At 35.4% G+C, this 12,476-nt stretch overlaps 1 protein-coding gene across 1 annotated transcript in view; it reads left to right on the top strand.

Moving 5' to 3' along the window:
* DNAJC10 (DnaJ heat shock protein family (Hsp40) member C10) overlaps window positions 1–9,806 on the top strand; it is a 24,605-nt gene extending 14,799 nt beyond the window's left edge. The window contains exons 16-23 of the mRNA XM_009289542.2: window positions 1,228–1,329; window positions 2,389–2,544; window positions 3,894–4,027; window positions 5,576–5,629; window positions 6,018–6,165; window positions 6,629–6,748; window positions 7,976–8,092; window positions 8,667–9,806. Of these exons, the coding sequence (XP_009287817.1) occupies window positions 1,228–1,329; window positions 2,389–2,544; window positions 3,894–4,027; window positions 5,576–5,629; window positions 6,018–6,165; window positions 6,629–6,748; window positions 7,976–8,092; window positions 8,667–8,678 (843 nt within the window). The 3' untranslated portion in view covers window positions 8,679–9,806. The remainder of the gene's footprint in view (window positions 1–1,227; window positions 1,330–2,388; window positions 2,545–3,893; window positions 4,028–5,575; window positions 5,630–6,017; window positions 6,166–6,628; window positions 6,749–7,975; window positions 8,093–8,666) is intronic.
* Window positions 9,807–12,476: the final 2,670 nt, after the last annotated feature.

Genomic DNA, 12,476 nt, shown 5'->3' with positions numbered 1-12,476 from the left:
AATATTATTTTCTTGTAGTTGGGGATGGGGGGATGGGGGCAGACAATGCTTGTTCTTTAATATTGCTTTCTTAAAGGGTAGTAAACCAGACAGAACACTTGTATCATAATTTTTTCAAAGTAGTAAACTATGTAACCACGACAGAAAATATATTAATGCAAAATACAGGTCACATTTTGCTCTGATTTCATGGTGTCATTGGGAGAGTCGGAAAGTGTCAGAATTTAAGAATTCCTGGGGTTTTTTTAAGAGGAAAAAAAGAATTAAAGCAGACCCAGAAAGTTTTTTCTAGTGAGTATATAGGTACATACATGCATTCTTTTTGTTCTTCACATAGGAGGATAAAAAACAGTAAAATACTTAAAAATACAAGTTTTATATTGATACAACACTTCTTGAAGTTGTCTGCAAAACCACTTCTAATTCAGTTCACCCTAACTGACTTTGCTTTTTGTTTTGTAGTTCTTAAGAAGTGCAGGATCAATTTCAAAGTAAAAGAAAGTTTATTACTTATCAGTTTACACTTATTTAAAGATATAGTAATGGAATGAAAAATTTTTTTTTAAAAAATCTTGCCCAATTTTCCATGTTTAAGTTTCCTTAACTTTCGCTTCAATGAATTTATCATGGTAGAAATTATTGACATCATTTTTCCTGAATTCCAGAAAAAACTACATTTTGACAGCTTTTCTGCAACTGCACATTTTATTGTTCACAAGAGCTTTTTATGTTAGAATGTTTGTATTTATCTTTAAAATGTGAATGTCTTAAAACACATGAAAAATGAGCAAAACAGAACAAGCTTTTTAAAGTTTTAGTTAGATGTGTTTACACACTGAGAATTCGAATCATGGAAGCATCTGTGTTCAACAGTAAACAATACAGTTATTCATACAGTACAAGTGTTTTCACCTGAATACTGGGAATAGCTTTAAAGTTAAGGCTTAGAAGGCCTGTGGATTAATTCCTGTATTTGTGGAGCATGGCAAAAGAACTACTGTCTGGTTTTTAAATTCCGAACAAACTATGCCATCTCTGAATACAATTGGCATCTTTTCTGTACTGATTTGTAATGGTTTCAAACTCCCATCGGCATGTAAGTCTGAGCAGTTGTACTGTACAAACTGGATAGATTAGCAGCTGTGAGCCACCAATACGGATGGCAGTTAAGGGAAAGTACAAGAAACCTAGTAATCCCTTGCAATTTCTTATTGTCTGTTTTGTTAGCATAATATTCGAGCTTATCCAACAACAGTTGTGTTCAATCAGTCTGATGTTCATGAATATGAAGGACATCACTCTGCTGAGCAGATCTTGGAGTTTATAGAGGTATGTAAATTATAATCCTTGTTGCAGTCATGCTCTGCACGCAGCTCATCCACAAACATGTTCTTTAGTTGGAAGATTCTAAGATAATTTTTTTTTTTTAATTAATTAGACTAGTAAGATAAAGAGTGAAAAAACCTTGGGCAAGAAAAGTGATCCAGCAACTGTCAGTCAGCGACTTGACACCTAATGGATTAATTTCCCTACTCTGTCAAGTAATTTCTTTGAGATCGTTAGCAAATAACTTAAGATCCCTTCCAATCTGCAAAGTAATAGTAATGATTTCTATCTCACAGAGAGGATAAAGGAATTAAAAGTATGAAGTGCTGTAATATTAAGGTGAAAATGCCTCACGTACACACCTTGACATAGGTGGAGGTTCACGTTTTTGTCAGTTAGCTTGCTGCTCTCCACACTTCTCGGCTGTTTCTTGAACTTTCATAACTCACAGAACTGCAAATCATTGGTACTCATCATTGCTGCTGCCAGAGTTCTGGCACCCATCTTTCCTACAGCATTCAGTTTCTCTCACTGCTAGATCCACAGGCTATTTTCCACTCTTTGAAGAGACTGTTCATTCTTGCCAGGCAGCCCAGAAAAAGCAGGTTTAAGAGCACACATGCAGGAACAGGTGGAGATCGGGCTTTTTCAGTTGATATTCAGAGGCCACTAGTGCACCATATGTGGTGTTCTGCATCCCAGCCTAAATAGCGTGGCTGAGTCTCATAATGCCTGTTCTGGCCAGGTAAGATGAATTTCTTGCCCTTTGCCTCCCTTTATGGAGAAGAAGCAGAAAACCTCCCTTTTGCAGCCTGGCTGTAATTTTTTTTTTTTATAGCTCTTCTCGGCAAATTAGGCAATACGATTGTTAGGTTGAAGGGATGAGTTTTGGTGCTTCCATGCCTTTCGGTGGTGTGGAGTCTTCCCTACCGCAGCAGCAAGCAAATTTCACTAAAAGTGGGACGTTCTCAGAGTTTGGTACAGTCTGTTTTATGTGATGGCGCTAGATATGGGATCACTTACTGTTGCAAAGTATATGTCTATAAACTGTCTTTACTTTAGGATCTTAGGAATCCATCGGTGGTCTCCCTAACACCAGAGACATTTGTTGAATTAGTTCAGAGAAGAAAACGAGAGGAAATCTGGATGGTTGACTTCTACGCTCCCTGGTGTGGACCTTGTCAGGCTTTAATGCCAGAATGGAAAAAAATGGCCAGGGTAAATGACTTTCAAATGTTTTTTCTGCTTTTGTGTCCTGTTCCATGGAATTATTGAGATGGTACAACTACTGTCACAGAGATTTGTCAACTGAGAAAGTCTAGTGATTAATGTTGCGGGCAAAACAGGGAATTCCTACCTGACAGTTTTATATTGTTTCAAATACAAAGTTTTGTTTTTTTTTTTAAAGGTTCAGTACATTGATACTGTAATCCAGTTTTTCCTGTTGATACAAGTGTTTTCCAAGATCTAAGAAACTTTAGAATAACTAACTTTCCTTGATGCTTAGTGCTTTATATAGACAACAGCTCTGCATTTGTTCAAAACAAAATATGAAATATAGATTTATCCATAAATTAGATAAGAATTGGTTGAAATAATTTGCCACTTTATTCTCAGTATTCAGTATTTATTCTCAGCACCTAGACCTTGGTGAAACCTCTGACTTGAATTTAAGATTAAAGGGGTTCAATCTTATTGAACCAAATCTTCATTATTTCCTATATTAGGAAGATTTTTTTCTGAGATCTTGTTTTCTTCACTGAAAGTAAATAAATGTTAAATACCATACACTTTAAGGCTGATTGTCAGTTAGCTGAATTACACATACTTCAATATGGAATTGTTGGGACTGGGGAGGCTGTTTTTGTTTTGCAAGGTCATTCTCTCATTTGCAAAGGTAATATTACTTTACTGACAACCATCTGGGTTTTCCTGGACATGTTTCCAGGAATTTGAACTAGAAACTTTGGGCAAAAAAATAGGGCTTTGAAACAAGTCCATGACTTTCAGACATTTAGAACTCACCCGGACTAGGAGTTCTAGCCAGGATTCTATATTCTGGTCAAACGTCTGTGAAGTATTATTAGCTCTATAATACACATTCAGTAATCATCAGCTTCCCTGCCCGTGCCAGGTGGTTTGGGCCTTTGCAACAAATACAGTGTGTTCAAGACACAGGCCAACTGTGCAGCTGATAGCACATCTGCGCTGTACCACGATCTGTCATTATTACTGAGCCTATGACGTGAAACATGTAATATGGTAGTCCTTATACTAAATAACCACGCTCATATGTACCTTTGAGGCAAGGTAGGTGCCTCATGAGCCATGTACATGCATGCAGCTTATACTAAAATATATGTGCGTGATGGGAACGTACCTGGGTGGCTGGCTCCCATTAGGTACCAGTGACCCATTTACAGGAAAGAAGAAAGCCTTGTGATAATCTTTGTTTTGTTGGTTTTTTTCCCCCCAACTAAGTGATTAAGCCTTAAATTCTGAAGTATTACTGAAATTGTACTATTATTGGTTAGCATATTTGATTGTAGGTTTTCTTCTTTTTTCAGATGTTAAATGGATTAATCAGTGTAGGCAGTGTGGATTGTCAAAAATATTATTCTTTCTGTCACCAAGAAAGTGTTCGGGGATATCCTGAAATAAGACTCTTTCCTCAAAAATCAAACACAGCTCATCACTACTAGTAAGTAGTTTACTTCAGTCTGGGAAATGTTAGATGATGTGGAACAAGATGCATCTACATCTTCTGTTGTGTAGAAAATGTTCATTACAGCTATTAAAATAGGCTGTTACGATATTACTGTCCTAATGTTACTGACTTTGTTACTTCAAACTAGTGTCATTTTATTTTGCCATTTCATTTAAGTAACTTGAACCGAGACTGCCTCAGGAATCTTGATTTTTATTTCTTGTTCTTTATCAATTCCCAGTTTTCTAACTTTAATTGCCTGTTAAAGTAGATTATTTAAATCATATAATATAAAAATACTACTAGGCCTAATTGATTGTAGCTTTATCTTTAGAGAACAGTGATGTAGCCATCTGATCATCCTCCCTGCCAACAGTCTGTTAGCACCATTGCAAAAATTTTCCATCATATATCTAGTCATCCCATTCATTGTATCATTAGTGTGGAAACATTAATCATTAACAAAACAAATCTATGGGAAATGAATTCTGGCCAAAACCAGCCTGTCCCCTCCATTTCACAGTACTGTTTGAAGATCCAGGGATTTCAGGAAGCACATGTATATTTAAAGATAGATAACCATCTGAAATAGCAGATGTGTTGCTTCATTATTTTACAAATTGGAAAGTTCTATTAAATGCTGGCAGATAATAAATTGTAATGCCTCTTCATCATAGTGCGTAATAGCAGACTTCAGTAGCTTTCATCATTGGACTGCTTGTTCTTATTCAGTTCTTCTCGATAAAGTTTCTCTTAAAAGCAGAATTTTTTTTTCATGTTGAAAACAACCGAGTTGGTGAATATGACTGTTAAGTGCCAAATTCCTAATCATGAGTCAGCTATTTCCTGCAAAAATACGGAAATTTCTCTCGTAAAATAAAGATCACCAAAAACTATCAAGTCAGATTTTGACAAGGTAACTCTACTGAAAAATACTTTGTTATAAAGTTGTAAATTAGTGGATATGAATCCTGAATTAATCTTTTTTCTAACCTCTCACTGGAATTTCAAAACTAAGCAATGCCCTGAAAGTGCAAATAATAAATCCTTGTCCAAGTAACCACTTTGCCTGGCTTTTCTACTGTCAAATTGAGGGAAATGTATACAATTAATAATTGTTTTATGGTAATGAATGAATATCAATTAGAAAATATCTTAAGATATTTCAATTTAATTCTCATGTTTCTTAGAGCCTGCAATTTTATCTGGAGTAATTACCAAAGATCCTTAATTCAAAATAGTTCTAGCTATCAAAGCTTATGTGCTCCAAACCAAGTTTCTTACTCTCTTGACATAGAATTTTCATCTCTTTCTTCTTTTCATCTTCTACTCCTTAATTCTCTATCTTTGAATTGCATTAACAAGACTTATTTATTCAGATTTGAAAGCAAGGTAGAAATATATTGTAAAACATGCATTTAAGTTCGTTATTTCAGCATCTCCGCTCTACAGAGTGGTTTTGGTTGTTTGGGGTTTTTTTCCCAAACATAATTCCAACTACTGTGCAACTGAATTTTTCTTTTCCTTTTAATCTTTTTATAGTAGCTACAATGGATGGCACAGAGATTCATATTCACTGAGAGGCTGGGCATTGGGGTAAGTTACTGCATTAAACTTTGTTCACAAGTCGCTTGTATAGTATGCTTACTAGGAGAAATCAATACTTAAATGCTATGTAAATCAAGAATTAGAAACAGGTATAAGTATTGCTTAATTTAAGATGTTAAGGTTTCCACATCTCTTAACTTAAGCTTTTAAAAAGTGGAGAGATAGCATACCCTTTACTGTCCACCCATTTTCTGAAGACCATATTATTATTTTGTCTACCACTTTTAAAAAGTGATTCTCGTCTAGTACGATGTGTAAAGTAGGGATTTCCAGACTACTAATACTCCTAATTTCAGAAACTTTCTTGTGCTTAAATGGAATTTGGATATGTTTAAAGTTTTGAATGGAGTATGACTGTTGTTCTTCCTTTCCACAGATATTTACCACAAGTGTCTGTAGACCTGACTCCTCAGAGTTTCACAGAAAAAGTTCTGAATGGAAAAGATCACTGGATCATTGATTTTTACGCTCCTTGGTGTGGACCTTGCCAAAATTTTGCTCCTGAATTTGAGATCCTTGCAAGGGTAGGTTTTTAACTGTATTAGCGGATTGTTGTACTTGTAATGGTTAAAATATAATTCATCAGCACTTCATTTCTTAGCAGTCATCCAAAAATTGCATACCCCCAGTGATCCTTCTTCTCATTGAAAGTCCACACTTTCAGGTCCCACTTGCCGGCGGGTATTGTCTCTTGCACAGACACACACACAGACCCTCTTTTGAGACAGATTTCAGCTTATGATGGGGTCACCTTTAGAACTGTGATGTGCTGTGCCCTGAATTCAAGTAGAAGTGCTCCGCTGAACACATAGTGACTTCTGATACAAGGTTAACAGTCTGAGAAGCAAGCCACTACTCTGAGATATTTAAGAGATTTGAGCAACGTTTTTCATTTACTTTTAGCTGCACTGCTGGCTTATTCAAGTTATTTGCTTACAGACACTGACGGCAACTTGAAGTTTGTTTCTAATAAACATTTCTTTTTAGACCGTTAAAGGAAAAGTAAAAGCTGGAAAAGTAGACTGTCAGACGTATGCTCAGACCTGTCAAACTGCTGACATCAGAGCCTACCCTACTGTTAAGTTTTACCCCTACCAAGGAACAAAGGTAAAGTATCTCCTTTGTGTATGCTGGTGAGCAGGTACTGGCAGTAGATGTATTTCATTTCACATTAAGACCTAAGAGACGATTTCTCTAACATATTAAAGTGCATTATTTAGATATTCGGGAGATAGAATAATAATCAATTTCAGTAATATTTAAAGCAGTAGGACAATGATACAGTAATAATGTGTTATTGAAAAATAATTAATTGTAAATTAATAGAACAGAAACTAAATTGTGGGCTTAACCAGAACCAGAGTTTAATTTTGCAGGGGTCTCACATGACAAAATGTTTTTCAACCTTTAACAGTTCCACCACCAGCTACCAAAAGCAGGCAAAGTCTCTCTCTAAATGAAATGTGGACAACTTCATTTTGGCTAAGGAGAAATATTCTTTCAATGTAATCATAGCATTTCATTATGATTTTGACTTAAATAATGTATTTTAAGATAGAAAATTGATTAAAAAATATATATATTTGTGTTCTGTCTCAAACCTTATCAAACCATTTCCGTTATCAATGTGACTCTCTGTTGAGATCAACATTTCTTACTAACAGATTAGTAGTAATAAATTAAAAAACTGAAAAGTATCCAGATAGTTCTAGGAAATTGCCTTTATTCTTGTAAAACTATTAAATTTCAAGAATATTATAGTCCTCTTTTTAAATGTATTGATGCTGAAGGGAAAGCATTCAGTGCTTCTGATAGCTAAGCCAATTCTTTTAACTGTACTTTCCTTTTTTTTAACCTAATTTCTTATGGGACGTTCTAGAAATCCTTCCTCACACAATCCCATCAAATTCAGTGATTCTGTGGTAAAAAGTAATGGCTTTTCAGGTCTCTAAAGTAGCGACCCACACTGACAGATTTCATGAACGTAGATTACGAAGTGGCAGACTTTGTAATGGCTGTCTACATTAAATACTTAGCTGAATAAATGTGAGAAAATCATAACTATTTCAGGTTTCTTTAAGGATCAAGACAAAATTTGCATAGTTCAAAATTTGTGTAGTTTTCAAAAGTAGCAGCTAAGAGTGGTTCTTACTATAAAGAAAATTAGCATTGTTTAAATGGAGACAAAAATATATCTATGAATCATAAATCAACTTACCAGAGCCATTGTCCTCCTCCCTCCATTCCTCTTGAATTTTATCTGAAAGTAAGCAGATTTTCTATTCAGTGTAGAGCATGGGTAATATGTTAAAACAATTTTTTTTTTTCTTCAAGAAAAATGTTCTTGGTGAATATATAGACAGCAGAGATGCAAAAGGTATTGCTGACGTTTTGAATGAAAAATTAGAAGCAATTCAAAATAAAGGAAAAAGAAAAAAATCTAGAAATAAGGTAAGAATACTTATTGTGGGGCCTTTTGCAAAAGACTTACGTTACTGTAAAGAATAGCCCTTTAAAACGATGTTAGTATTTACTCTTTGTCCATGAAATATTAAATGCCGTATCTTCAAATAGTAGCAGGTATGTTTTACTTCCAGTCTTGTTTTGGTTACTATTATTTATTCAAACTCAGTTCTCCATGTCCACAGATGTAGCAGAAAATGCTGCAGTTGCAACATCAGTTATGGCAAGACTTAGCAGAATTTATAGATATCTATGGGACAGCTGCGTCAAAGATAGATGGTTGAGATGCGCTGTATCCATAAGTGTAATCCTTAGGCTAGATTTAGCAAGCAGGCAGCAAACTACAGAGGCTGATTAGTGCAAGATTGGGATTGACACTTTAACTCAGAAGACATTAATACACAGCTGTTAAGAAGTACCCTGAATCCTATTCAAGTAACATTTGTCCAGTTGAAAAATTAGTACCACAGAGAAATTTAAAATCACAGGAAAAAAACCCAATAATCTTGATTTTTTATTTGTACTTTCAGAATAACTTAATTGTTTATTTTCTTGTCACTAGGATGAACTCTAAGTGGTACTGGAGGTAGATGCGATTCAAAATACTCTGAAGCTGTGAATGTAGAAGACATCATGAGGAAAATATAAGGCAGGTTACATTCATGACAGGACAAAAGAGGTGAAAACTAGTTTGAGTTCACGGGCATATGTGACACTATGAATTCTGTTTAAACTGTGGGGAGATGAAAGCATTTTGGTTTCAGTGGAGGCATTCAATGTTTCTGCAAATGAATTCTGCATGTCCCTCTTCTGATATACCAACTACCTTCTTCCTAGTCAAACATTGGAGCTGACCAGAAATGTGGACTGTATCACTTTTGCCTACCCATTTACTAGTTCCTTATATTTTTCTGTCTCTTTTCAAACACTTTTTGAATGTGGCACTCAGCCTACGGCTGAATATGCACTCAAACCACTCTGCAATGCAGAAACACAATGAGGGATTGTCTATTTGAAAGACAAACAGTTTTACCTGATGATTATTCTGCTTTGGGATTGCATTATTGTCTAGTCAATTGCTAAGAAATAAAATCAAGAACTGGTAGCAGGATATGTTTATTGGATTACGTTGCTCCTGCCCTTGAGTGGATTACTGTGTTGTGGCACTGGTGGTGGTGCCTGGATGAACAGAACTTTGAAGAGCTTCTTTGGTTGTTTGGGGTTTTTTTATTTTCTTTTTTAAGTAATCAAAAAAAAAATCAAGGACTTCTAACGCAGTGTTTCATTGACTTTCAAAATTTAAGTTATGCCATAGAAGCATCTGCTTAAGTTATTAGGTCATAACTTTATTATTGTCTTTTTAAATATGAATGTATTCTGTGGACATATTTAACCTCTTTTGGTATTACCACTTTTCCTTTCTCTGCAGGCATGTTCAGGGGGGTTGGTTTGTTTGTTTTTTTATATAATCTCGAGGCAAGCAGGATAGCAAGTGCCTTTTTTAATTTAATAATGAACACTGTACATTGCAATGTCTCCTCATACATCTTAATAGAATTTTTACTCTTTAGAGTAATATTTTTCATAGCTTTTTCAATAGACAAGAAAAATTACAGAAGACAACAAAACGTCTGCTGCATTTAGGAGTTCAACATTGAAATATTTCATGTTTTCAATAAAGCGCTGCTGAGAACTTGTCAGATGGACTTTTCTCCCTGTTCTCCATGTATTTAGATTTGGCATGACTAGTCACCGCAGTGCAAGTATTATAAATTTGTAAATATGTTATCTACAAGTAATTTATTTCATAAAGACGGCAGCAAGAAATACGAGGAAGAGATTCTAGTAACTTTGAGACATTCAAATGCTTCTTCCCTACGTTCAGGGTTGCCTCTATTGCTTTGCGCTTTTGCAGTGTATTAATCTGAGAAAGAGAATGTATTGCATCTATTTTTTTAATAAAGTAGACTTTCCCACATCCAAATCAAACTTCAAACTCAATCACAGTCAAAAATAAAAATTTTGGTATTTTGTAACTTTAATACAAATTCTGTTTTGGTCAGTTTTTGCATGTATGTTTAACTGTAACTTCAGTTCCCACCTCCTACGTTCTTCCTGGAGAATGAGGTCATGGTAACATAGTCTACGATCCTACTGTTAAAAATCTAAGCAAAAATAACCTAATATAGACATTTGTACAGTTTCATCTTTATTCCTGTTAATGTACAGTTCCTCTCTTATTTCTGCTAACGGGAACAGACTAGTAGGGCAAAAAAATAAAAGTGCTTCACACCATCATCTCACTGAGGAGACTGCTAACCTAAGAACTTTCTGGCTTTTACTGTGGCTCTATTCATACTTCAGCTTTTTGTAAAAAGTTACTTTATCACTTCCTTCTGGTTTAGTCATTTGAAGCATATAGCTAACTACTGTGAAAAGACAACACTGCTCTCCTCATCAAAATACCCTCTACCCTGACTTATTTTGTCCAGGCTACTGGTTTTCAAACTCATTTAGGCTGTGGGGAAGAGGATTTAGTTTAAATTTCAATAAAATTAATTTTTAAGATTTAATTTTGTATCATGATACTCTTTGCATCCAATTTTTAAAATTTCTAAGCTCTAGAGACCAAATGGATGTATGTGGGGGGAAAAATGATCTTCAGACCAGAAAGAGAGAGTGAGCTGTAGATGATGTAGTTTCTAAGAAGTTTTTCCAAGTTTTCATGGGTTTTTTTGCCAGCTGCCCTTTCTGACAGTTTTCAATAAGCAGCCTGGGGGGGAAACGCAGTAAGTAATAAAACCTTGCCTTTATTCTTAGCCAAATAAATAAATAAAACCTTTTATACATAGTTGTATCTCCAACCTTTTCCACGGACAAATTCACATTAACTACATGATCCAATTTTTCCTAATCAAGGGTTTAAACTGGTTATTCAAGACATTTCTGGAGCAGCACTGTTTTTAAATAAGAACATCTTTAAGTAGCCATGTCCCTCAGTTGTCTCCTGTAGAATCATGGAGGTGTCAGCATTGCATCATTCTTCAGAAATAAAATTATCAAAAAACAAACAAAAAAAACCCCAAAAACCCCACCACCAAACCACAACAACCACCCAGAATAATCAAAAATCTTCTCAAAATGCAAGGAAGAATTGTATTGGTCAACAAGTATTTTGGAATATACTCCCCCACCCCCAATGCCAAAATGCCAAACATAGTTCAAAACAAATTATAGTCATATTTTAGTAACTGTTTTGATACTTAAAAGTTCATTTCATATTTTAAAAGAAAAACGTTCACATTCACATACCCAAGCAATAAACCAAGTGGAAGATGAATCCGAAACAGTACATGAATGAGTGCTGCAATTTTAAATAATGTTCCACCATTCCTTAGTCCCCCTCTCTCCTCCTGAGAGTAAATTTCAGTTTTACTCTCATCGTATGACCAAGATTGTTCCACTTCTCCCTGTAGCTACCTCTTGATAGTGTTTATTATCCCTTATTCTTCACTCCTTTCCTAGCTCCACTCTCTAGTGTGACTGTTCAACTGGGTGGACAAGTGTGATGACCTGTGGGTTTTGACTGAATGCCACAAAACGTCTCAATCAAGTCAAAGGAGGGCACGAGCACCCTCCAGGGCCTCTGTTGCTTAGGACTTGCCAGGGTATTAAGTAAACATTCACAGCCTTGCCAAATTTCTCAAATTACAAGCAGCAGACTGTGAGGCTGGCCTTGTACCTTTTCCTTCTCATGTAACTGCACGTGCACAAAGAAGGGGCAACACATAATAAAACACAAAATATGTATATGCTGTACAATAGGTAGCATAGTACATATGGAGGCCTAATGGCTTTTAAATTTCTCTCTGGCATCCTATTTTGCTTTAATTAAAAGAGGACTTCTGTGGCTGTTTAGTGTCACGGAACTGATTAGCTATCATGCCTTATGCTAAAACAACTAAGTTCCCAAGACACATTTGGCTCCTTTAGCTTCTACTGCTGCTAAAAGACATAAAAATAGAATAGAGAGAATATAGCAAAGGTTTCAAGCAACATATTGGTTTTATACGGTCTGCAGTTGGAAAGATCATGTTTTGATCAAACTTGGCAAGTTCGATTTTTTTCCATTCATGGGCACGCTTCAGGTTTAATTAGTTGTGGAAGTTCCATATATTTTTATCAGTTTATAAAAAGTCTTAAAATGTTTTAATATTTGAAGTTTTCAACAGGAGTGTACAAAAAGAACTCATTTCGTTTACTGAAACTTTGCAGCTGAAAACAGTGACGTTCCAAGTCCACATACTTTCAGCCTTGGCCTTCTCTCTACGCTAGAATTCATTGCTAGTTTTTTCTTCCATCTATATGTAAG

Source organism: Aptenodytes forsteri, unplaced genomic scaffold (genome assembly GCF_000699145.1).
Source record: "Aptenodytes forsteri isolate BGI_AS27 unplaced genomic scaffold, ASM69914v1 Scaffold442, whole genome shotgun sequence".
NCBI lineage: Eukaryota > Metazoa > Chordata > Aves > Sphenisciformes > Spheniscidae > Aptenodytes > Aptenodytes forsteri.
This window is presented reverse-complemented; position numbering and strand designations above follow the sequence as displayed.